General features: G+C 37.6%; 1 protein-coding gene across 1 annotated transcript in view; it reads right to left on the reverse strand.

Annotated features, from left to right (window-relative positions):
• OLFM3 (olfactomedin 3) overlaps window positions 1-23,309 on the reverse strand; it is a 191,350-nt gene that overhangs the window by 27,512 nt on the left and 140,529 nt on the right. The window contains exons 2-3 of the mRNA XM_055340720.1: window positions 8,121-8,267; window positions 1,942-2,097 (exon numbers count right to left, since the gene is read on the reverse strand). Of these exons, the coding sequence (XP_055196695.1) occupies window positions 1,942-2,097; window positions 8,121-8,267 (303 nt within the window). The remainder of the gene's footprint in view (window positions 1-1,941; window positions 2,098-8,120; window positions 8,268-23,309) is intronic.

A 23,309-nucleotide genomic window follows, 5' to 3' on the forward strand; every position in this document is an offset into this window, starting at 1 on the left:
GCATTGTCCATCTGAGCCTGAGTAATTTTCACTCTGCGCCAGACACCCTGAGCACCTCTCCTTCTGTCCTTCCTTTCTGGGCATGCACCCCCTGCCCCCCGCCCCCGGCCCTGTGCTGTAAGTGCCAGCTTACCATTTCCTCCTTCGTTGACGTCCTCAGCATCTGGCTCACATTACTCCTCTACAGCCTACACCCTAACCCTGAACACTTGGAGAATCCTCTGGTTTTCTGAAACTTTTCTGTGATTCTGTGTGTCTGTGTGCGTGTGTTGGGAAGACTAGTCCAAAACTGCTTTCTGGAAAATTGCCAAATCTTGAAAATCCTGCCCTGATCTTCTCTGAATGAAACTAAATAACATTACTCTTCCTTTGTGCTGTTAAATAATGTTTCTGCTTCTATTTACCATCAATTTTCTATGCCTGTTTTAGTTGTCTTTCATTGAAGAGAGATCATTATATATCCAGCAGTGGGCCAACACTGCCTTGCACACGGTACAGGCTCAATAAGTATTGGTTAATGTTAACTCATTTCCTCCTCAGCCTTCTACTTTTCACTGTTTACCATTCCCCGCCCCCTATTAATTATCTACTCATCCGTTTCACTCATTCTCTCATTCCCAATAATATTTACACTTAAGATATCTTCTAAGCCTTGCTCTAATTTATTCTAATTTCTTAACCTCCTGGGTTTGCTTACTTTTCTCTTCAACCTCAACATCATAATTCATCACTTGAGTCTCATCTCTTGTCAGTACCGTCCACTTTCTTACCCTCCCTTCCTTCTGTTGTACCTCTCTGGTTAAATTTAAAACTGGTTCTGGGGAATCCCTGGGTGGCTCAGTGGTTGGTGCCTGCCTTTGGCTCAGGTCATGATCCTGGAGTCCTGGGATTGAGTCCTGCATTGGGCTCCCTGCGTGGAGCCTGCTTCTCCCTCTGCCTGTGTCTCTGCCTCTCTCTCTCTCTGTCTCTCATGAATAAATAAATAAAATATTTAAAAATAAACAAAAATAAAACTGGTTCAATGTAAAAACTTATACGTACCTACTCAGGCTCCTGAGCACCACTGAAGAAAATTACAAACCATGAATATCTCTGCCAGGTCAAAGTGTGCTATGTGGACCTCCTGTCACATGTCTCTGACTAGCTCTGTGCCCATCACCATTATGTGTGAAAAGCACTTCTGATGTTTAAATTTGGGTCCATTCCCTTACCATCAGCAGTGCATCTCACTAAGTAAGGGAGGAAGAAAAGAACTATTGTTTATAAAACCACAATGTGTTTTATAAACTATGTGCTACCCCTTTGGAAGCAGGTTATTTCTTTTTAATGAGGCTCAACTGGTACTATCATAGATTTTAAAAAATATGGCACTGTCATACATAGGTGCTAAATGTCCACATAGCATACTTAAAAGCACTATTTCTCCATTTTCAGTGTTTCTGGATAATTGCCAAAAACGACTTGAAGCCTGAGAAAAGACTTTGTATCAAGTTATGAAATGGCCTTCTTTTTCTTTTTATATGCTACTATTAATGGTATTATGGCCTCTTTTAATACTAAATATTCTCTCTATGCCTCCTCATATCAGCAGGGCATAAAGTCATGAGGAAAAAGCATTGATAAGTTTAATTATTAATCTTCCTTGAGATTTCCTCTTGTCTTAGATATTGAATTGCCTGTAAATCTATCAAGAGACTCCACCAAGCTCTAGGAGGATTAGGCTCTTTTTATAGCAAAAAGAGCCTATTCCTACCAGCTTCTTCTATGCATTCCTACCAGCTAATGGTCAGTTCCAGCGGAGAGATGATTGACATCCCCAGTGAGTCTTTAACCTTGCTCATGTGGGCCAATGCACAGCTATTTCTAGCTGATTGCCATGCTGGCTGTCCATTGCACTCAGTGTCTGATTTGAATTGACAAGATTGCAGAAGTCAAACCTACTTGAAAATGCTTGGTCATTAGTGTCTTCCGATCATCTTCAATCTGCCGAAACTTGGCCTTCAGCCCTTTCATTTGGGTTTCCATTTTTAGAACATATTGGAAATCTCTCTGAGTTCTCAGGTTTAAGACTTCGATAGACTGGGACATGTTCTGAACCTGTTAAACAAGAATATTGGCTCTACATTATTGTCTATTTACAGGTATATTCAATCACTACTGAAGTAGCAAAAATGACAGTAACATAAAGAACTGGAAGTGCCAAATCCATATTTGCATCCCCACATGATACATTTTCAGGAGGACAATTCTTCCTGATAAATATTCCAAAAATTTAGCAAGGGAAAATTAAACCTAAGCAGGAAATAATAAAATTGTCATTCTAGGATTTGGGATAAATAAATATGAATACGAATTTAATAAATCAGAAAAGTAAATATTAAAAATAGAAATTTCATCCCAGGGCCTTGTAAGCTTATGATGCCCCAAGCTGTTAAATGTTAACATGAGTTGTTTCTATAAGTACTAACTCTGATTTCTTCAAGATCGGGATGTTTAACAATTGTGTATGGTAGTGACATGTCCAATAGAATTAGAATGGAATCATTCCAGTACAGTTACTTCAACATCTTAAGTTCTCCCAGGGGTGAGATTGAATTGACCAAGATGCACCGTGGCAATGCTGGGCCACCCCCATACGTGGAGAGCGTAGTGTTTAAGAGACCTAGAAAACGGCAGCTGTATTAAGTGTTTGGTAGGTAGATAGTAAACACAGATTAAGCTGAGGGTACTTCTTAGGTTCGTTGGGCTCCAGGCTATGTAGAAGTAGGAAACAGGTGACCTGTAAAAAATCTAGAAAAGAGGAAAGAAAGGCTCTCTAATTTTTGTGGCAGCAAAACCCTAAAAACAAAGTGAAAATGTCTAATAGTTGGAGAGCTATTAAGTGATTGGGGAATGGAATACCAATACACTATTTTAGAGGGTAAGCTAGGTTTCTGTACCGTGGTACTCAAACTATTGTCTACAGAGCAGCAAGTTTGGCATCACTGGGGAGCCTGTTAAAATGCAGATTCTTGGGGCCTGCCCCAGACCTACTAAGTCAGAATCTGCATTTTTTAGGATCCCTGTGTTTATTAAATTTTGCTCAACATGGAGGAATTTCCGTGAGAAAAGCAAGTGAGAAGAGTGAATGTAACAGCTTTTATATAATTTGATCTTTTATTCTAAATCAAATTCTATGTGCATATGTGTGTCTCTGTCTCTCACATATGCATAAAAAATGGGGCATATGAACAAAAAATCATGGTGGAGAAAGGAATGTAAGGATTAGAAGAATACATATTAGGTTGTTAGTTTTTTGATACAGGGGATGATGTGGGTGAGAAGTAATGAATATTATGGAAAGGAATCTCTGCTAAATAGAATATCTATCTATATATATCTATATATATATCTGTATATATATAGATATATATATCTACATAGAATTATATGTTTTATTTCCATGAAATGAATACATGAAATCACCAAAAAACATTATGGTGGAATTTCAGGTGAATTTTATTTTGTTTCATACATTTTAAGAATTATTCTATTTATTTTTAAATAAACATATTATTTTTTATAAGTAAAAAGTTATCTTCATTGCAACGATTGAGGGTTACAAATAAGGAAGGAGTGATTTATTCAATTTCTGTCATTAGGTATGTCACACAGCTCAGTGGACCAGCTAGCTATAAAGAGCCCATTGTTGGTACATTCCTCAGAATTGGAACATTCCAAAAAGGCAGTGCATTCTGCTGCCTTGCTTGCCTACTTCTACTTATTAAAGAAGGTCATATTTTCCTGTTTTTTTTTCCTTTCCTGCTGTTTCATCCATAGGCCTGCCTTTTATGAATGCTATCTTTTCAGGAAATATTAAAGTCTAGCTTATATTAAAACTAATTGTGTACTGAGGATGTTGGGTAGGAGCATACAAGTGGCTGCCCCTCGGTGAGCTCTGTGAGATCTGAAGCTGCATCTTATCCAAATATTTTATTTCTAAGACCTTAAACAGAATCAGGCATAGAATAATTTCTCAATGAATATCTCTTGGAAATTATCTTAGGCTTCCAATAATAGTAATAGGTAATTAGCATTTTAATATTTTAAGGAAAGTTCCTCCTTCTGTCACTGTAACACTATAGCATTACATCACTCCCAAATATTTCTTAATTTACTATCATTCTTACTTAGAAGGCTTCATTTTTTTTTTTTTTTTGGATCTTTAGTGTGGCACAACATTACTGAGACAACAATGAAAGATGGAGATGGTAACTACATCTTGGGTAAATTTAATGCTCTCAAAATAATTTTCAGCTCTATTATGGTTAAGCATGAATAAAGAAAAGCCATTTGTATTAAAAAAACTATCTACACATTTGAATATGGCATTTGTCTTTGAAGATGCCCATCATTGGCGTGACCAATATTTTCCTAGGAATTCCATGTACCTAGGCAGAGTCCATACAGTTAGAAAACATAGGCAAATGAGATATTCTGGATACGGTTAAAAATAGCTTCTTTTTTATTTTGTCTCTGATTAACCCTATTAGGTTAATTTTCAACTGTATTTGTGTTGTGGGAAAATGCACAGAGAGAGTTTTTGCTAAGACTTGATTGTGACCATCTATATTGTAGAAGAGCTACATTTGGGTAATGGATAGAGATGGAGCTGTCTAGCCAGAAAGGATGTGGCTCTGGACTGTCTTTTACTTTTCTTGCTGGCTATACCTAGGAACGTTTGGTTTCCCCACTGTTACAGAGACTTCTTAAGCACCAGTTTCCTGATGATACCTGAGATTGGCTTCCGGCAGTTACACTTGTAGGAAGGAGATCCATCTGCTGTGGTTCCTCTTTTAGTCTGTTTATCACTCATATTCTACAGGTTTTCCATATGTATCCCTGTGTTTAGACCCTCTCTACATAGTCTGGCAAGTTTATTCTCTCCCTTCATTGATAATTTAAAAAATCACTTATTTTAGTTCTTGCATAAATAAATATCTGAGGTCTTTCTGAATTTAAATACAAATTAACTTAGATTTTCACTCTAATTCATAGTTATTGGGTAGGCTACTTGGAAAAAAAGCAGCCTACAGTTCACATAATTTACTATTTCTCTTGGCATATAATACTCTCCAGTAATAGATTTAATGAACATAACTTGTAGACACCTAGGTTTTGTTAATAGATTTTGTGGACTTTTTTGTTACTTAAATATGATGATTTTTTTAAGGCGTGATTTTCTGGAATTTCTTTAATACATTAAACATGTTGGATATTAGATGGAATGGTCTATAAATTTCAATGATTGTTTTCAGCCAACCCCCTGGATTGTGTTTTTTTGCCTTATTTATCCTACACTAATTCCTGGTTTCTATCATAGTTCTGGAATATGTTTGACTTTGGACCTGTAGAGGGTATTATCTATTTCCTGACACTTTATTTGAATTTTTTGGACTGGTTTTCGAAGAAATACCTGAACCTATATGGGGTGTGTGTGTGTAATGCTATCCTGAGAAACAGTAGCAGAAATAAGGTTATAATATCTAAGAATGTGTTTCTCACTGAAATTGATATAGAAAAAAGATGCTTTTGTACAGGAAAGAATATAGGAGCAGAGGGATCCCTGGGTGGCGCAGCGGCTTGGCGCCTGCCTTTGGCCCAGGGCGCGATCCTGGAGACCCGGGATCGAATCCCACGTCAGGCTCCCGGTGCATGGAGCCTGCTTCTCCCTCTGCCTGTGTCTCTGCCTCTCTCTCTCTCTCTCTCTGTGACTATCATAAATAAATAAAAAAAATTAAAAAAAGTAAAAAAAATAAAAAATAAAAAAAATATAGGAGCAGAAAGTCTATAATTTAGGAAGAAATACAATTTAAGAGAAAAGAAAAATTGGATTTAAAAGATAAATCTTTTTACCAAGGTAATTAATTTCCCTAGTAACCAAATAATATTAAAACCATGTATTTGGATTTTTTCCCATAGAAATAAAGAAAATCAAGATTGGTAAGCAATACTCAAGAAAAACCACAGTTCATATGTCATGATTCCTAATAGCTGAGAGGCACATTAGCTAGAGTCATTAACTTGAATGAAAATGACATTTGCTCTTGTCTGGGAGACAGATATTGAAGGAGCAGAGAAGATGGGATCTTATAAAAAGAGACTTTAAAAGAAAGAGCCAATAGATTGATGATATCTCTGAGGAGAGGGGGAGGAAAAACAAGACTAATCATTGTATAAAAACAAGAAAAAAAACTTTCTTAAAATCTTAGCACATCAATAGACTTCTAAGTAATGTACACAGAGGAAATTTATTTTCATTATATGACGGTGGAAGTTATTGTTGCTGGCTTGAGATTACATAAAGTAGGCACATCTGTATTACAAATTTGATGCTTTCATTTTTCTAGCTTCTCTTAATTTTCAGTAAAAAGTTCCTATTCACTGCCATTATTGTGTGAATGATCATGAAAATGATACGCACAGAGTGAATTGTTGAGCATGGTGTCCCCTAAAAGCACAGACTACCTAATCTATCTTATTATCCCTAAAGGTATTTAAAATTCCAACATGTTGCCATCCTTCCATCAGTCTGGCCACCCAGCTGTCCTACTATATTCAGAGCCCAACACAGTGAAATTCTGAATGAGAATGATTGAAAGAACCATTCATTGTTTTTTTTCCTCCTCAAACTAAACATAAATAACCTTTCATGAGCTGACTTTTATCTGCAAAAAAGAATAAATCAAGGACATTCTGCGTTTGATTGTTATGGATCCGGCTTAAGTAAATTATATGGAGAAAATGCTATTGAATGAAACTGAAGAGTTTAATGTTCAAAGGAATGACTTAGAGAATGATGATAAATACTTGAAATTATTCATTATCTGTTCAGATAGCTTGCATATTGCATTCTGTTATTTTAACTTCCTTGCAAGATTGTTAATGGGATTCAAATGTGTGAGCTCAAAGAGTCTAGTGTAATCTTGGGAGTTGAGGATAAATTTCTGGCATGGGAATAGGACTTCTTGCTTTTTTCTTTTTTTCTTAAGGAGAGACCAGCTGGATATTAAGATGTATGTTAGTCTTAAGAAGGTAAGATTGGGAAAAGTAAGAAGTAATATAAATAAAACAGTAGAACAGGAAGCGTGAGGTATTCTTTTTCAGGAAGAGAAAACAAGTTTACTTGAGAAAGGTGGACAAAAATTGGAATGACCTTCCTCACCATTCCCTGCTCTCCCACATTTCCCTTTCAAGGAATGGTAGATTTAAAAAAAAAAAAAAAGGTAATTTCTAATGGCTGAGGAATATTCCACTGTATACATAGACCACATCTTCTTTATCCATTCATCTTTTGATGGACACTGAGGCTCCTTCCACAGTTTGGCTTTTGTGGACATTGCTGCTAGAAACATCGGGGTGCAAGTGTCCCGGCGTTTCATTGCATCTGTATCTTTGGGGTAAGTTCCCAGCAGTGCAATTGCTGGGTCGTAGGGCAGATCTATTTTTAACTCTTTGAGGAACCTCCACAGAGTTTTCCAGAGTAGCTGCACCAGTTCACATTCCCACCAACAGTGCAAGAGGGTTCCCCTTACTCCACAAACTCTCCAACATGTGTTATTTCCTGTCTTGTTAATTTTCCCCATTCTCACTGGTGTGAGGTGGTATCTCATTGTGGTTTTGATTTGTATTTCCCAGATGGCAAGTGATGCGGAGCGTTTTCTCATGTGCGTGTTGGCCATGTCTACCCACCATTTGCTTCAATGTGGGTGGAACTAGAGGGTATTATGCTGAGTGAAGTAAGTCAATCAGAGAAGGACAAACATTATATGTTCTCATTCATTTGGGGAATATAAATAAGAGTGAAAGGGAATAGAAGGGAAGGGAGAAGAAATGGGTAGGAAATATCAGAAAGGGAGACAGAACATAAAGACTCCTAAGTCTGGGAAACGAACTAGGGGTGGTGGAAGGGGAGGAGGTCGGGGGTGGGGGTGAATGGGTGACAGGCACTGAGGGGGGCACTTGACGGGATGAGCACTGGGTGTTATTCTGTATGTTGGCAAATTGAACACCAAAAAAATTAAATTTATTATAAAAAATTTTAAAAAAAGGTGAAGGAGGGCAGAAAACTGGGTACCTACCTTTTCCAGAAGCTGGCGAAGCTGCCTGCTTTTGGCATCGCGGGAACACAGGTTCTGTTCTGGAGCAACCACTGTGCATATGCATCGTCCATCAGGATCCTGTGCTGAACTGTACACTTGCCACCCTTCTTTGGGACTGACCTGAGTCTGAGGAAACCAATGGCAAACACATAAGAACACAGATGTCTATTATAGTGTAAAGAGAATGTGGGTTTGTAACATTTTAAGCAAAGCATCTTTTTTGATAATTAAAGTTTGTGTTTTTATTCTCTGAAGATAGAGATTAAACAACTTCTATAGGCAGCATAGCTTCATTTAGTTACACTCTCCTTATCGGTCCCCAGGAGAATTTTTTCTATATTATTCTCATGTTATTAACCATTTATTGACCCTACAGCACTTCCCTAATGCTTTTTGTCATATCTGGACATTTCAGTGCAACTTTAGAAGCGTCTGATAACCACTGAATCACAAAACAGCAGTCTTTCTACATAAGATCTGTTAGTTTGTCTTTCCCAACAGTAACTGGTAGTAGTAGTATATATATATATTTCCGATTATTATTCATGTGTGATATTCTGATGCAAAGCCCTATGGTGAGGACCTTCCAGTGCATTAAAGGATCAATTGTGAATAAAGCTAGAAAAATAGCATATAAGAATATAGGGTAAAAATAATTAGATCACCATGGTTTTGCAAAGAAAGCACAGTCCTAGGGAGGTTAAAGAGTGTATTTTAACATAGTCGGCCAAATTCATCTTCTCAAATTACTTCTGTGCACTTATCACCCTACCTCTCTAGAACCCTAGCTTAAAGTGGCTTTCCTATCTATGAAGGAGGCAGTTTAAAGTCGTCCTCCTATTTACGTTTCTAGTTTTTCCTCCTGTGTCTTCCTATAGGAAACTTCTTTTCAATCATACTGGTACGTGTGTGTCCTGAAAGCATGCCACCTTGATTTATATCTGTGTATGTTGCTCATTTTGTTTCTCCTGCTTGGCATATCCATCTTATAAACCTTCAGATTACTAAACCCTTATAATTTCTACCTATTCTGAAGGATTGTCTGTATTATTCACCAAGCATTTAATGTGTATTGTCTAGTATCGCTATTTGCCTTTCAAATGTCTTATTTCAACACTTAGTTTATATCCAGCTACTAGATATATTAGATATTTCCTGTCATATCAAGTACATTCTATCAGGTACAAAGAAAAGTGTGCTCACTTTTTATCTAGTTACTTTTCAGAAAGAACTGGGCTTTAAACATATACTCTCCATTGTACAAACAGGAGTCGTTGCGGTTGCCGTGATGTACTGCCCAGAGAGGCACGCATTCATTTCTCTAGCTGCTGAGATTATCAGTGAGTGGCTTGACTCTCAGTTGAGCTTCTCTTTGGGGATCGGCTAGGCTGAAAAATGCTGCCCTTCAAGGGCAGGCCCTGGTCCAAGGGACAGCTCATGTGCATTGATTTTAATGATGCAGCAGTACAAAGAAGCACCCTAAGAAGCAGGAATTATTATTTCCATTTCACAGAAGAGGAAATTGTTTGGGAACACTCAGTATGGGTAGTAGAACTTGTATGAAACCAGGCAGTATGCTCCAGAGCAGTACTGTCAAATGGAAATGTAATAATTTTAACTTTTTTAATAGGCTTAAAAAGGTAAAAAGAAATAATATTAATCTTCATGTATTTTATTTAACTCCATATATTCAAAGTATTTCATCGTGTAATCAATATAAAAATTATTCATGAAATACTTTACATTGTTTTTTCCTTTTTTTTTTTGCACTCTTTGAAATGGATTGTACATTTTATACTTATGACTCACCTCAATTTGGATTAGCCACATTTCAAATGCTTAATAGCTACATGTGGGCTCCTTTTTTTTTTAAAGCTTTTATTCATTTATTTATTCATGAGAGACACAGAGAGAGGCAGAGACATAGGCAGAGCGAGAAGTGGGCTCTCTGCGGGGAGCTTGATGCAGGACTCGATCCCAGAACTCTGGGATCATGACCTGAGCTGAAGACAGACTCTCAATCACTGAGCCAGCCGGGTGCCCCTCCCTGTGGCCTCCTTATTGGACAGCGCACCACTAGAGTCCTGCATTTAATTAAAATGCTAAGGCCATATCAGTATGATGTTGAAGAGCCAGATAATTGTTTTTAAAGGTCAGTCGTGGATATTGAAAAAACTACCTAACAGATGTTACATAGACAAACCACCCAATTTGATCTGAATTTGTTTTTCCTGTTGAAATAGCAGATAAATCAGCGGTCCTCTTTGTAGCTATTTTCTGGCTTCTACGACTAGGATCTGAAATTCATCAGCCTTTCTCTATCTGTCCTTCTCTGGTCTCCAGGGATTCAGAAGATAGGTATTTCTTGTATGACCAGGAGAAGAGGGAGATGAATTTAGTTGAGGAAAGAAGATATTTAATGAATGAGGTTGGAAAGCCAAGGCTGAGGAAGAGTGAGAGAAGGGCTGAGGGTTGGGAACGGAGATGCGGTTAGGAACCAAGAGGTGAAGGGAGGCCAGCAGAGGACTGTCTTGCAAAATGCCCATTGTTACTGGACTCAGCTGTTTGCCTATAGACCTGGAGTGTTTTGCCAGGTTAAAAGTGGACTCGTCAAAGAATGAAAGCAGACTGGCTTCTCTTTCCACAGATCTGCTACGGTCTGTGAGAACTTCTGTCCCTGGAATTCACAGCAGAACAGATACAATTTCCTACTTATCCTGTCCCAGGTCCCAGATCATTGCATACCATCAGCCAGCACACAGTTCTTTTTCTTTTCAAGGGCTCTAGCAGTAATTGCTACAGGGTGCTGATAGGCATTGCAACAGCAATCATGAGCAACTATCAGAGAAGCTATAAGTTATGAACTCAGAAAACTCTTGAAGATGTCACAGTCCTTGTCCTTGATCTATAATGAGAACTAAGTGGTGCCAGAGCTCTTTTTAATCTTCCTTTTCAGATAATTCATGGAAACATCCTATGCTGCCTTTTATTTCTGAAGCATTGGATTCATTATCATTTCTTTCTTTTTCATTCTCTCATTTCTTGTGGCATTTATGCCTGAATATCTAGTTAGGATGGATAGATGTACTTAGAATTATATATTATTAGAATCAGATAGCATCTTAAAGTCTACTGTGGTATCCTGTTTGTATTAAGAAAGAAAAAACTGTAGAGATTACAGAGTAGTGATAGGAATGGTTTAGCAGAGTAGTTTTCAGCGATGCATTTAAAGGTTTAAGCTAAGTAACAGGATGGGGTTAATATATCTAGACATAGGTCTTATAGTTTCAGTTAGACTTCACCTAACATTGGACACAAATCTCAAGTATGTCAGAAAATTAAGTCTTGTCACTAGGATAAATTTAGCTTTTGGATAAAGGAGCAGGGGTCACTCAATTATAATATTGAAATATCTTTAACTGCAGCACAAACACTGACTATTAAACCTGGCAGCATTAATATTGGTGTTCACTTGCCAGTGTTTGGCTAACTAGTGAGGAGCTTATCATGACAGGGCAAGGTGTCACTTGGTTTCTGGAATGAGGGAAACAGGAAAGGTGAATAGGGTTTGATGTTCATTTAGCATTCTCCCTGAAGTGTCAGCTTAATAAAAGTAGACTCCAGCCTTGTTTGTACTTCCAATTGTCTTCTTGTAAGAATCATTGGGAAGAGCCATGACCTTATCTACTACACAGTTAGTTTGAATGATCTCAAGTATAACAAGTTACCTCTTTGGCAAGAAAAAGGTAACTCAAAAGAGAAAAAAGCTAATATAAAAGATGAGTGCCTGACAGTCCTGTGAGTTTTGAAAGAGACCTCTTTGTCAGGGTCATTGATAAATAAAGGAAGCATCTCTAGTGCTCTCTTTTAGGCATCCATAACTGGCATTGAAAGGAGGATCAGAACAAAACCATCTAAGACCTCAGGTGGAAGGAAATATTTAGGCAGTTTTTGGATACCAATGAAAAAAGACTTGCCATTTTAACTTTCAAGAACAATTATTTAGGTGTCTGTAAAACTCATAGTAATAGCAAACATTTATGGAGCTCTAACTTGGCCGTTCGTGTACTATTACCTTTGAATATCACACTAACCTTATGGACAAGGTTATGTTATTCCACTCTACCCATTTTATAGGTGAGCGAACTGAGATGGAAAGACATGAAGGAACTTGCTCAAGGACATGCAGGGGGTAATTAGCAGAGCTGGGATTTGCACTTTGATGTCAGAGTCTGAAAGTTTAGCCACCACACTGCACCACCAGTTATCTGAAATTCCCTTTTATCAATGCTAACACTAACCCTGAAAGCATTTTCGGAACTGCGGTGAAGGCCAGTACTCGGACCTGGAGGGTGCATGTGGTTTATTACTATCCAAAGCATCCTAATCATAGTGGTTACTGATGCAGTTCTCTTTGAACCTTTTGTTTTAATTAGAAGAACTAAATGAACTATTTAGTAGTTTTTAATATTGCAGAACTCATGAAATATTTAAGAATGCTCTAAATAGGAGAATTAAAATGATAATTTTAACAATTGGATTTCAAGTCTGGATTCTTTCCTTATAATTGAATTACCAAGCTATGCTTTATAAATATAAAGCTACTGTGTGAGAATTTGCTCAAAACTCCAGGGGCTTTGTACCAGAAAAGAGAGATCCTGAAGACTGAGGTAAAAGTAAAAATAAATAAAAATATCTTGCATTTCCATTTGTTTTTCTGTTTATAAATTCCCCCCCCTTTGTATTACCCTCACTTTTTTTCTTTTTTTTTAATTTTTATTTATTTATTTATGATAGTCACACACACACACACACACACAGAGAGAGAGAGGCAGAGACACAGGCAGAGGGAGAAGCAGGCTCCATGCACCAGGAGCCCGATGTGGGATTCGATCCCGGGTCTCCAGGATCGCGCCCTGGGTCAAAGGCAGGCGCCAAACCGCTGCGCCACCCAGGGATCCCTACCCTCCCTTTTTTTAAACCAGCTACCCTTCCTTAGACATAGACTATCTTACTTATGAGGAAACTGCAACTCCTCATGAGGAATTTTTTTTTCAAGTCATCTATCAGAACTTAGACCCAGTTTTCTTCAGCTCAGAGTCTTTACTCTCATCCTCTGCACATAAATGTGGACAGAAAGTCTATGTCCATTCACCAATAGCCCAAAAATCTGTTTTGGAGAAGCTACACCCAGGCAAGTGCAGGGCATTATCTAAACAGTATGAAAATAAGTAGCAATTGGCACCCCGGAGGAGTAGTTAGCAGTGCAGGTTCAGCAAGGCAACCAGATATTCCTGTGGAGGGCCCTGCAATCATTTATCAGGGCCCACATGGAGGGGCAGGCGAAGGACAGAAATCTGATGATTTTAAGAGAACTGAATTAGCCAGTTAAACATTGCTAGGTTTTACATTTTATCTTGAGTTTCTACACATTTCATAAAAAGTATACACAGATGGAGGCAAAAAAAGAATAATGAATCTACCTGTTGGAAGTGGTACGCAAGGTAGGGAAAATAAAGCAGAAAGAAATTCCATTTATTAGACCCTATTTGATTTAGAGTGGAGATGCCTAAAGGATGAAACCCCTTATAAATTTTTTTGTCTGAGGATGGTTTGGTCTCAGAGAGTGAAATGTGGTTTAGCATGCTAATGGCTTTAGTTGCGAAGAGAGGAGAAATGTGAGGAAAAGAATGGGAGAGATGTTGACAGACCACACGGAATGAAGCTGTGTTCTGGAGGATGTGTTAATAAAGATGCCACTGCACAGCACTTTTCTTCCTATTTCTTATGAGACTCATTGGAACTGAAATAAGAAATGCATGTTCTTCACTCAAGAAAACCTCAAGGCTCTAAGAAAAACAACTATTAAAACAAAACAACAACAACAACAACAACAAAATGACAAAAGAACCCAAAGATATAAAATTTAGGTTGGTTGGACACCTCTCTTCATGTTCTGAAATTACAAAGTCTGAGGTGGAAAAGGCTCAGAGGTCATCTCTGGTCCTGTGTCTCTGTCCCCTCAGTCACACTTCTGTCCATTCTTGGGTTTATCCTCGAACTCTGCATGATAAGAATTTTGCTGCTTCCTAGGCAGCCCATTCCTGCTGGTGGAAAGCGGAGAGGCTCCATCTGAACTTCTGTCTGCAGCCCTACTTCCGTCTGAAGTACTTGAGCAGGAATACATCTACCCTTGTATCCAGGTCACTATTCTTCTCTAAAAAGGCAATTATTGCTTTCTCTGTGGCCCTCAAGATTTGCAGTTCTGTTTTCTGCTCCACCTTCCACTCCTTAATTTGTTTAGTTGCCCTTTCACAAATGGGGTATTGCCTAAGGATGTGAGGAAGAAGAACAGTCTGTATAACACAGAAGTCCAAGGTCTTCATGCAAATTGAAAAAAGTTGGTGAGTCGAGAAGAAGAAGTTGGGAAAGTGTGGAGAGTTTGTGTCAGGGCATTCTACTCATATTACAGAACTTAAAACTGACTCAGTGAAGTTGTTATTTATGAGAAGTCAGCTAGATGTTTGAAACTGCAGCAAAACAAATCACTTATGCCCCCGGGTTCCCTTTGAGGCCTCTTCCCACCACAGCAGTCAGGCTGACTGGGAACAGCTGGTGTCTGCCGATGTCCTCTGCTCGTTTAATTGCTCTTTTCCAGGTTCTTCCTGGTGTGGAGTCCACAGCGTGGGGGATTTCTCAGAAGGTCAGCCCCAAAGGGCCATTACTCTGCATCAGAGAGAAGTGCCAGAGGGAGCCTGAGCATCCTCAGAGCCAAGGCCTCACCTCTGCGGACACTGGCTTCTCCAAAGGCTGATGGGCCCAGTGATAGATTGGAAGGAAAAAAGAAAGAAAAGAAAGAAGAAAGAAACCAGAGCCAAAGAGGAGAATAAAGAAATGCTTGAAGATTCTAACAAAAACAAGTGGGAGCATATTCCCCTAATAAGGAGCGGTATTTAACTATTTACTAACAAAAGCATCCCAGAAATTTAAAAACCTCTTTCAGCTTTTGAGACAATCAAATGTACACTGCCTATTTCAGAGACACTTGCTACAAACAGATTTAATTGTATCTAATCATTAAGGCCCTTTTTTTCTTACTTTAATTCTATTTTTTTAGGTCACTTGAAAATACCCTTCTAAAGAAAGATTTTGTGTTTATGTAAATCTGAACTTTTTGCCATCTGCATATCCCATAAACATTCATAAAGCAAATTTTAAGACCTACTCTTTTTTTATCTTTTTTATAAATTTATTTTTTATTGGTGCTCAATTTTCCAACATACAGAATAACACTCAGTGCTCATCCCATCAAGTGCCCCCCTCAGTGCCCATCACCCAGTCACCCCCACCCCCTGCCCACCTCCCCTTCCACCACCCCTAGTTAGTTTCCCAGAGTTAGGAAGACCTACTCTTTTGTTTGTTTGTTTGTTTGTTTTTGAGTTTCAGGCTCATCCCATACATACTGTCTAAAGTGAGAACATAGAGCAGGAAAGTTGAAAGGGACAGGATATCCTAACTAAATCTACTAGGAAGGGCACTGTTAACCCTGCCATCTAAGGAAAGTGGAGTTCAGGGTTATGGGAAGCCACCTGAGCAGGGCACAAAGAACCTGCTGTGGCTCCAGGGCCAGGAGAGGTAAGGACTAGTGAAGGATGAGACCACTTCTCTGATCAGGACTGTGGTCAGGTGACTTGCTTCCATTCTTGGCTCTCTCATTCACCAGCTGGGCAAAATCTGTTTAGTCACTTATACATTTTGGGCCATTCTTCCCACTTGCAGCAGGAGGAGGTTGGATTAGATCATTCATATTTCCAGTTGAGCTCTTGAGTGCTTTAAGGTTTCGCTGGAGGAATCTTGTCTGGGGCAAAGGGTTGATTGTATGGAGAGGGAGCAGATGGTGGAGGTCCAATAAATACCTCCCCTCATCATTTATAATTTGACCCATGACCTGTTTTACAAATTGGACTTCCACTTCAAGTTTCACTCAACAAATATTTTTTCAGCGTATATTACATAAGATTTAATTTGGGAGAAAAAAAAGGCTGCCAAAAATAGTGTGAAGATAACTGGCCTGTATGGTTTCAGAAATCCTTTCCAGCATTAACATTTTATTATCTTAATCTAGGAAATACAGATTCATTCATTTTTCATCATGGGAATCAAAAGGTATGAGCAATTATCTTGAATAATTAAGATAGGGAAATGTCATAGCCATTGTTTCTCTGTAAAGTATGCCACTTCTGTGAAACATTAAAAAAAAAAACAAAAAAACAAAAACAACAACAACAAAAAAAACTTTTGCAAGCTGATTTCTCCCTTCCAGTGAAGAATACCATAGTGTAAACTCTCCTGATTTTTTTTTTTCACCCAAAGGAGGATTCAGCTGTATCAGAACATTCACAGACCAGAGAAATGCTTTTTATTTTTCAACCAACAGATTATTAAATCAGGAAGTAAAGAAAATGAATTTACTTTAACCTTAGAAGATAACTAGAAGTCCTAAAAGAATCATGCATAATTTTGGACATTTGATTCTCTTCTATCAACAACAGGAAATAAGGAAACCAATGTCTATACACACAAAAATTATACATGTCAGATCCAAGGTACCAAGTTTGGAGTATAATTCATTCATGAATTTCTTAGTTTAGATTCATTTTCTGAAAGGGTTAATTCAACAACTGGGTTGTTGAGATCAAGTTTTTGAACATTGAGAGCATTTGGCTCAGTATATACTAAATAATATACTTTGATTTTATAATTGTTTATTGATAACATAGCATGCTTTCTTTATAACTGGAGAAATCTTTTTTACATCCCTCCTGCCATACATACATCATGTACTAAGGAGGGAAATCTCAAAGTAAAGACAGTGAAGTGACTTAAGTGATCTAATGGAGGTAGGTAAACATAAAAGTGGGTCAAAGTGTGCCTCACATATGCTCTACTCATGCCTTAAGCAGTGGCTGAATTTAGTAAATTATGTAATTAATTTGTCTTGGCTTTACTCAGTTAATTACACATTGATAGATTAATTATTAGTCATAACTGCAAATAGGTCTTGAAAATGGGAGATTATTTTTTTTAATATCTGACTTTTTGATCCAATGGAATAATCCAGTGATAAAAATCGATAGGCAGGTAAAGAGCTCCAAATACTAATTGTTTCTGCATCCTTTATTTGATAGCAGAGAAATGATTTTTTTGAGGATATTCCTTCTGTTTGAATTTGTAACTTCTGTCTGAAAAATCAGTAGTTTTCATTTTTATTTGACAGGTTTTAACTAAACCATGATTCAGACTATCAGAAAAGACTTCATTATAATGTGGGAAGGGTTAAAACTAAAATTAATTTTAAGTGAGTGAAAACTACAGGAGCAAGACTTGTGATAGGAGAGTCTTTATAAAAAAATAAACAATTAAAGGGAGATGATTTTGTCAAGGAAATTTTATATTGTGTTTCTTAGCTCTCTTAAAGTCTTTCTGTCAGGTTTTAAATTGCTGAGGTTTTTTTTATTTGTATTTAAAAGAGGTTGATTTCTCCGACTGAAGGCATTGCAAATAGTCCCTAAGAACTGAATTCCAAGGAAGATCCTGCGATAGTAAAGCTATATTAGCTAGAATATTCTCTATAGCATACTCCGTAGGAAAAATTATGGGAGTTTTACAGACATTAGAAGAAGTAGTAAAATAATAAAAAACAAAACACATTTCTTAAAGAATCCTTCCAAACAAGTTAAAGCTTATCAGTCTTAAGAATTTAATGAGTCTAGTATTTCCTTTTACAGCTAATTTCTCAAATTGTCCATTTATTATTATTTTTTTTTTTGGTGTAACTTTAAAGTCTTCACAAAACAATATCCATAACTAAAGTTAGCACATAAATACTGTATCACTGAAGCCGCCTTGTAAATAGAGAAGCAAAATCTCAGCCTTTGCAGTTTACAAAATCAAGCCCACTAGTTTAATGCCCTTACTTCCCAAGATGGTCAAACCCACCCAAGTGACTTACTAAGGTATCTGGCGTCGACAGCCTCGTGGTGTTCAGTCCTACCAAGGATGGGAGAGTTTGGGACATCCAGTTTGAGATCATTGCCATGGTACTAAGCACAGCGCCAAGCTTCAGCAGTGGAGGACTCATTGCTGTGAAGCTAATGAGTTTTCATAGTGACTGATTAAGATCCTGGTGCTGGGCTGGCAGCGGGAGGCGTGACTGCAGCAGCCACATCCACAGCATGAAAAGAGATCAACTTTCCCGGCTCTAATCACTGGGGAAAGCTCACAGAACCTCTTTTCCCCCACCCTCGTGGGAAGTGCCTTGCTCTTCCTTTTCCTTCCTTTCTGGACACTTTGCTGGTTCATCAAATGAAATAATCTTGATAGGGCTTGGTTGGTATTTATGAGAGCAAGCGGTTGGTGGGAGAGGGACCCTGAGCTCTTCCACTGTACTCAGTCACCATCAACAGTCTAACCTCCTCTGGGGTTTTTGTGAGTATAATCAGCTGCTCTTTATCCTTCATAAAAAATACACCTCTAGATGGAGGTCTGCCAAAGTGCACATTTCAAGCATCAAACTTCATACCTACCGATTTCTCCTAGCCTACACAGAGTACTTCTGGGCAGAGCATGAAAACAAAGTCTGCAAACAATTTCCAGGATGATCAGATATTCAGAGGAAGAGATTTTTTACTTTTTTAACAGTAACCTAAAATTAGCATTGTTGCCTCTAAGAAAAAAGTCAAAGATTAATAGCTGCTGCCTGTGGAGAACATCACCCTAGGCAACTTACTTGTGAATAGACAGAAAAGGCAGCCTTAGAGGAAAGCTTCTGTTATGGAAATTTCATATGTTTCCAGTTTTGCTTTTAAGAATCAGTGCTTCCTAGTTGTTCAAAGGACAAACTCAGTTAACTCTATTTTCACCTGGCGAAGAATGACAGACTACTGCCGCCTGTCTGTCAGAACAGAACATGTGACTATTAAAAACGAGCACAGGACTTGGATTTAGGGACCCTGAGGGTCCAGTCTTATTTTCCTCTGGTCAGTTGAGTGACTGGTCAGTGACTTAACATCTGTTGGTTTTCATTTTTCAGGTTTGGACTCCATGCTCTCCAAGGCCTCTTCCAGCTTTAAAATTCAATGATCTGGGGACACCTGGGTGGCTCAGTGGTTGAGCGTCTGCCTTTGGCTCGGCATGTGATCCCAGGATCCTGGGATCAAGTCCAGCACCAGGCTCCCCACAGGGAGCCTGCTTCTCTCTCTGCCTGTGTCTCTGCCTCTCTCTGTGTCTCTTATGAATAAATAAATAAAATCTTTTAAAAAAGTAAGGTAAATAAAATACAATGATCTGTTTATTAGAATTGGCAAAGGTGTATATTGAATTTGGGGTTTGTGGATCGTATTATTATATTCTTCTTACAAATACTATAAATTGCCCCTATCCAAATCTCAGGTCCCGAATGGAATAAATCAGAGGCCATTGTTTTGTACAATATATATGTCCTAAAATAAAAAATGTAGAGAGAAGACATGAAGGGAAATGTGGCTGAATGAAAATTAAATGAAAAGGAACCTGTTATAAGAAGGAAGTATACTATTTTGATTCCTTAGGAGAATTCTGGAATTGTTTATAGCTGGAATTATTCTCAGCCCAAGATATATATTTTTCATAAACAGTTTTGGCAGGAGAAATAAAAGAAATGTCTTTAATAAAATTGAAAGAGATACATATTTATAGAAGTATGTATGTCCTTTATTTTCAAAAAGAGCTTTAAACTAAGATGAATACTGAGAGACTCCTCAAGTCTTCCTTGCTTCTATTACCTAGGAACTTAGGCTTTTCTCCCTTCAAAATACAACCAGATGATTTTAGTTGACTCTTATTTTTTCTTAACCACAGGCCCAGAAAACCAAATATTACTTATTTGTGTCTTTCAAAAAATCATACATGAGAGACTATAAAGGTGAAAGCACAATAGTTTATATATTAAAGTTAGCCTTGAATAAGAGTATTCACAGAAAGGACTGAAATTTTACATTAGTATTACAATGTGGCAATAACAAAAAGCAAAGTGGATTTACAAATCTAATTATTTGAAATACACACCTGGAACTTTACCTGATTTAGGAGGGGAAGTGCCTTTTCAAGAGCTTAATTTCCAGAATTGAAAACTAATATACATGCAGTTGTTAGATCATTTAAGATGCAACATGGCAGATGGTAATTATAGTTATTAATGAACTATCAGTCAACAAAATAATAGCTTCTTTAGAAGAATACAGGATTGCATGTCCGGGGAACCAGTGTTCTTATTTGCAAATTAAAAAAAAAAAAAAGGAAGAGGGGCGCCTGGGTGGCTCAGTCAGTTAAGTGTCTGACTCTTAATTTCAACCCAGGTTATGATCTCAGGGGGTGGTGGGATCAAGTCCCGCATCAGACTGGGTGCTGGGCGTGGAGTCTACTTATCCCTCTCCCTCTGCTCCTCCTCCTCCTCCTCTCTCTCTCTTTCTCAAATGAACAAATAAATCTTTAAAAGAAGAAATGTGGGATCCCTGGGTGGCGCAGCGGTTTGGCGCCTGCCTTTGGCCCAGGGCACGATCCTGGAGACCCGGGATCGAATCCCACGTCGGGCTCCCGGTGCATGGAGCCTGCTTCTCCCTCTGCCTGTGTCTCTGCCTCTCTCTCTCTCTGTGACTATCATAAATAAATTAAAAAAAAAAAAGTTTAAAAAAAAATAAAATAAAAGAAGAAATGTGCATACTTTAAAAAAAGAGAAGAAATAAAGAAAAACACAACACAAATGGAATGCTTCTTGTAATTTCTCAGAGATGCAAGTAACTAAAGAATGGAAGGAACAGTATGAAAGTTTATAATTTGATGGTGTTTATCAACAACATCAAATCTATAATGTGTTGTTTTTAGAATAGGTTTTAATGGCACACATTGAAATAAAGAGCTTAAATTATAATGATTATTAGTTGTGGGAAATAAAAATAGCTCCTATTTGTAAAGAGCTAAATAGTTTGCTGTGCTCTCATAATCCAGTGAAGTGATTATCATTATAATTCCCATTTTAGAAGTTGAGTTTTAGTTTGCAGATGGGGGAGGTGATTATTTTATGTAGTAGTAACAGCTTGTTTTCAGGGCAAGAAATCCCATGGTTACAGAAGTTCCATAAGAATAGTGTGAATGGTGGTGGTAGAGTAAGTAGCCAGAGATGAAGTTGGAAATATTAGCAGTGACCAGCTCCCAGAACTTCAGGGCCACCCAAAGATGTTTGGAAATTATCTTGTATGTAATTCAAGAATTTTAAGCAAAGCAGTTAAGTCATTAGTCATTGAGATTTATATCTCAAATTATTATTACTTTGGCATTTTTATGATGCAGCATAGACAGATGGGTATTGCAGGAACAGCAAAGCAAATCAGAGACTGGAAGGTCACTTAAGGGCATGTTCCAGTTTAGGCAAGAGAGGATGAGGTCCAGGAGTAAGATACTCAGTGAACTTCAAAAGGTTGGATTCCATGAAGATTTGAGGTAGGACTGGTAGCACTTAGTGTTTGAATAGATTTAAGAAGTGAGGGAGAGAGGAAGTTACCTAGGGGAATTTCAGATTTGGGATTTGGGTGGTGAATATTCATCAGGATAAGAATACAATTTTAGAAGTATGACTTAGGGAGAAGATAGAGTTCATTGTCACATATCAGGTATGAGTCACCTATGGTAGAGAAAAATCCCTGAATGGTAATGTACAATACATATAGAGTTCAGAAAAGAGTTAATTTCACTAGACCACAAAGGCCTAGTAAAAATAATGTGTCTGCATAGATGATAAAAATGGTTAATTTAGACATACATTGTCTTCAACTATCAATGATTTTATTTAGACCTTAAGATAATATCTAGATTTACTACCTGTACATGATTACCTGTACATTTTTATCTTAAAAAAAAAAGTCCTATCACTAGTAAATAGTGAAAATGTTACTAAATCTAGTAATCTAACAAAAAATGTGACCTGACCAGATATTTATTTTCTTTTTAGAATCTCAGTGTAGGTCAGTAACTATAAAAGCTATAAATGCTACAACAGTGCATTACTGCTCACAGAGAGCTGAAAGATATTGATTAATGTATTTATTTATTAGATGTTTTATGGTAGGCTGTCCTTTTATTACCTAGAAAATATTTCATGACAAACCTATATGATAAATAATTAATAAACAAATATTGACCAAGAAAGACTTGCAGGTGATCTTATATAATATCAGCATATTCGGTCATTGAAATTTTTTCCCTTGATTTGGAACACAAATGTTTAACAGTGCTTTAATGCTCAAAACACTTTCTAGTTTGGGGGCTATTCGTGTTGTAGGTATTTGTGGGTTTTGGAGGAACCCAGCTTAGGCAGACATGAAAAAGTAAATACATGAAAAAACCTGATGGCCCCATAAAATATTATAGGAAACCAAAAAGGTTGACTATAGGCAAAACAGGAAAGAGATTGATATTATTTGATGATAGAAAATTTAAGAAGGAATAGGGTACTCATACTTTATTTTTGTAATTTAACATTTTTAAACTTTGTAGATGATTTGAGAAAGAAAGGAAAATGGCATATTAGATGTAGTTGTAAAAATACAATTGTAGGGAGTAGAAATTATTGATGAAGAAGGAGGAGGAAGCATGGAAGGTAGGGAGGAGGAGAGAGTAGTAATTGGATAGAATACTGAAAAACAAGTTGTATTGATTGGCTAAAAGAAGCTAAAGTAACCTCTGGAAGAAACAAAGTGGACTCCTCTTAGCAACCTAAGTAAGAAAAGTAGGAGGAGTGGCATACAATTGAGGAAAACAGAGTGGTTTTCACTCTGTTTCACCAAATCACTCTGGTGATGCTATATACCCTGGAGGGTGTGGTATGTGAATGATTAGGTAAATAAACAGTTCCATTTAGGAGTCTCCATTTTCTCATCTGTAAAATAATGGATAAGTGAATCTATGTGGAGGGATTGACTAAGAGAATATACTTAAAAGTGCTTGTAACATGGCAGATGCTCCTTTAAAGGCAACCTTATTTCTGATAAGAAATGGCACAACTGAGGCAGGGCCAGAAAGTGTAGACCAGATTAAGGAACAATGAGCCCTGAAAAAGTGGGAAGTTTGTCTTTG

The sequence above is a fragment of the Nyctereutes procyonoides genome, unplaced genomic scaffold, assembly GCF_905146905.1.
Source record: "Nyctereutes procyonoides isolate TBG_1078 unplaced genomic scaffold, NYPRO_anot_genome, whole genome shotgun sequence".
Classification (NCBI taxonomy): domain Eukaryota; kingdom Metazoa; phylum Chordata; class Mammalia; order Carnivora; family Canidae; genus Nyctereutes; species Nyctereutes procyonoides.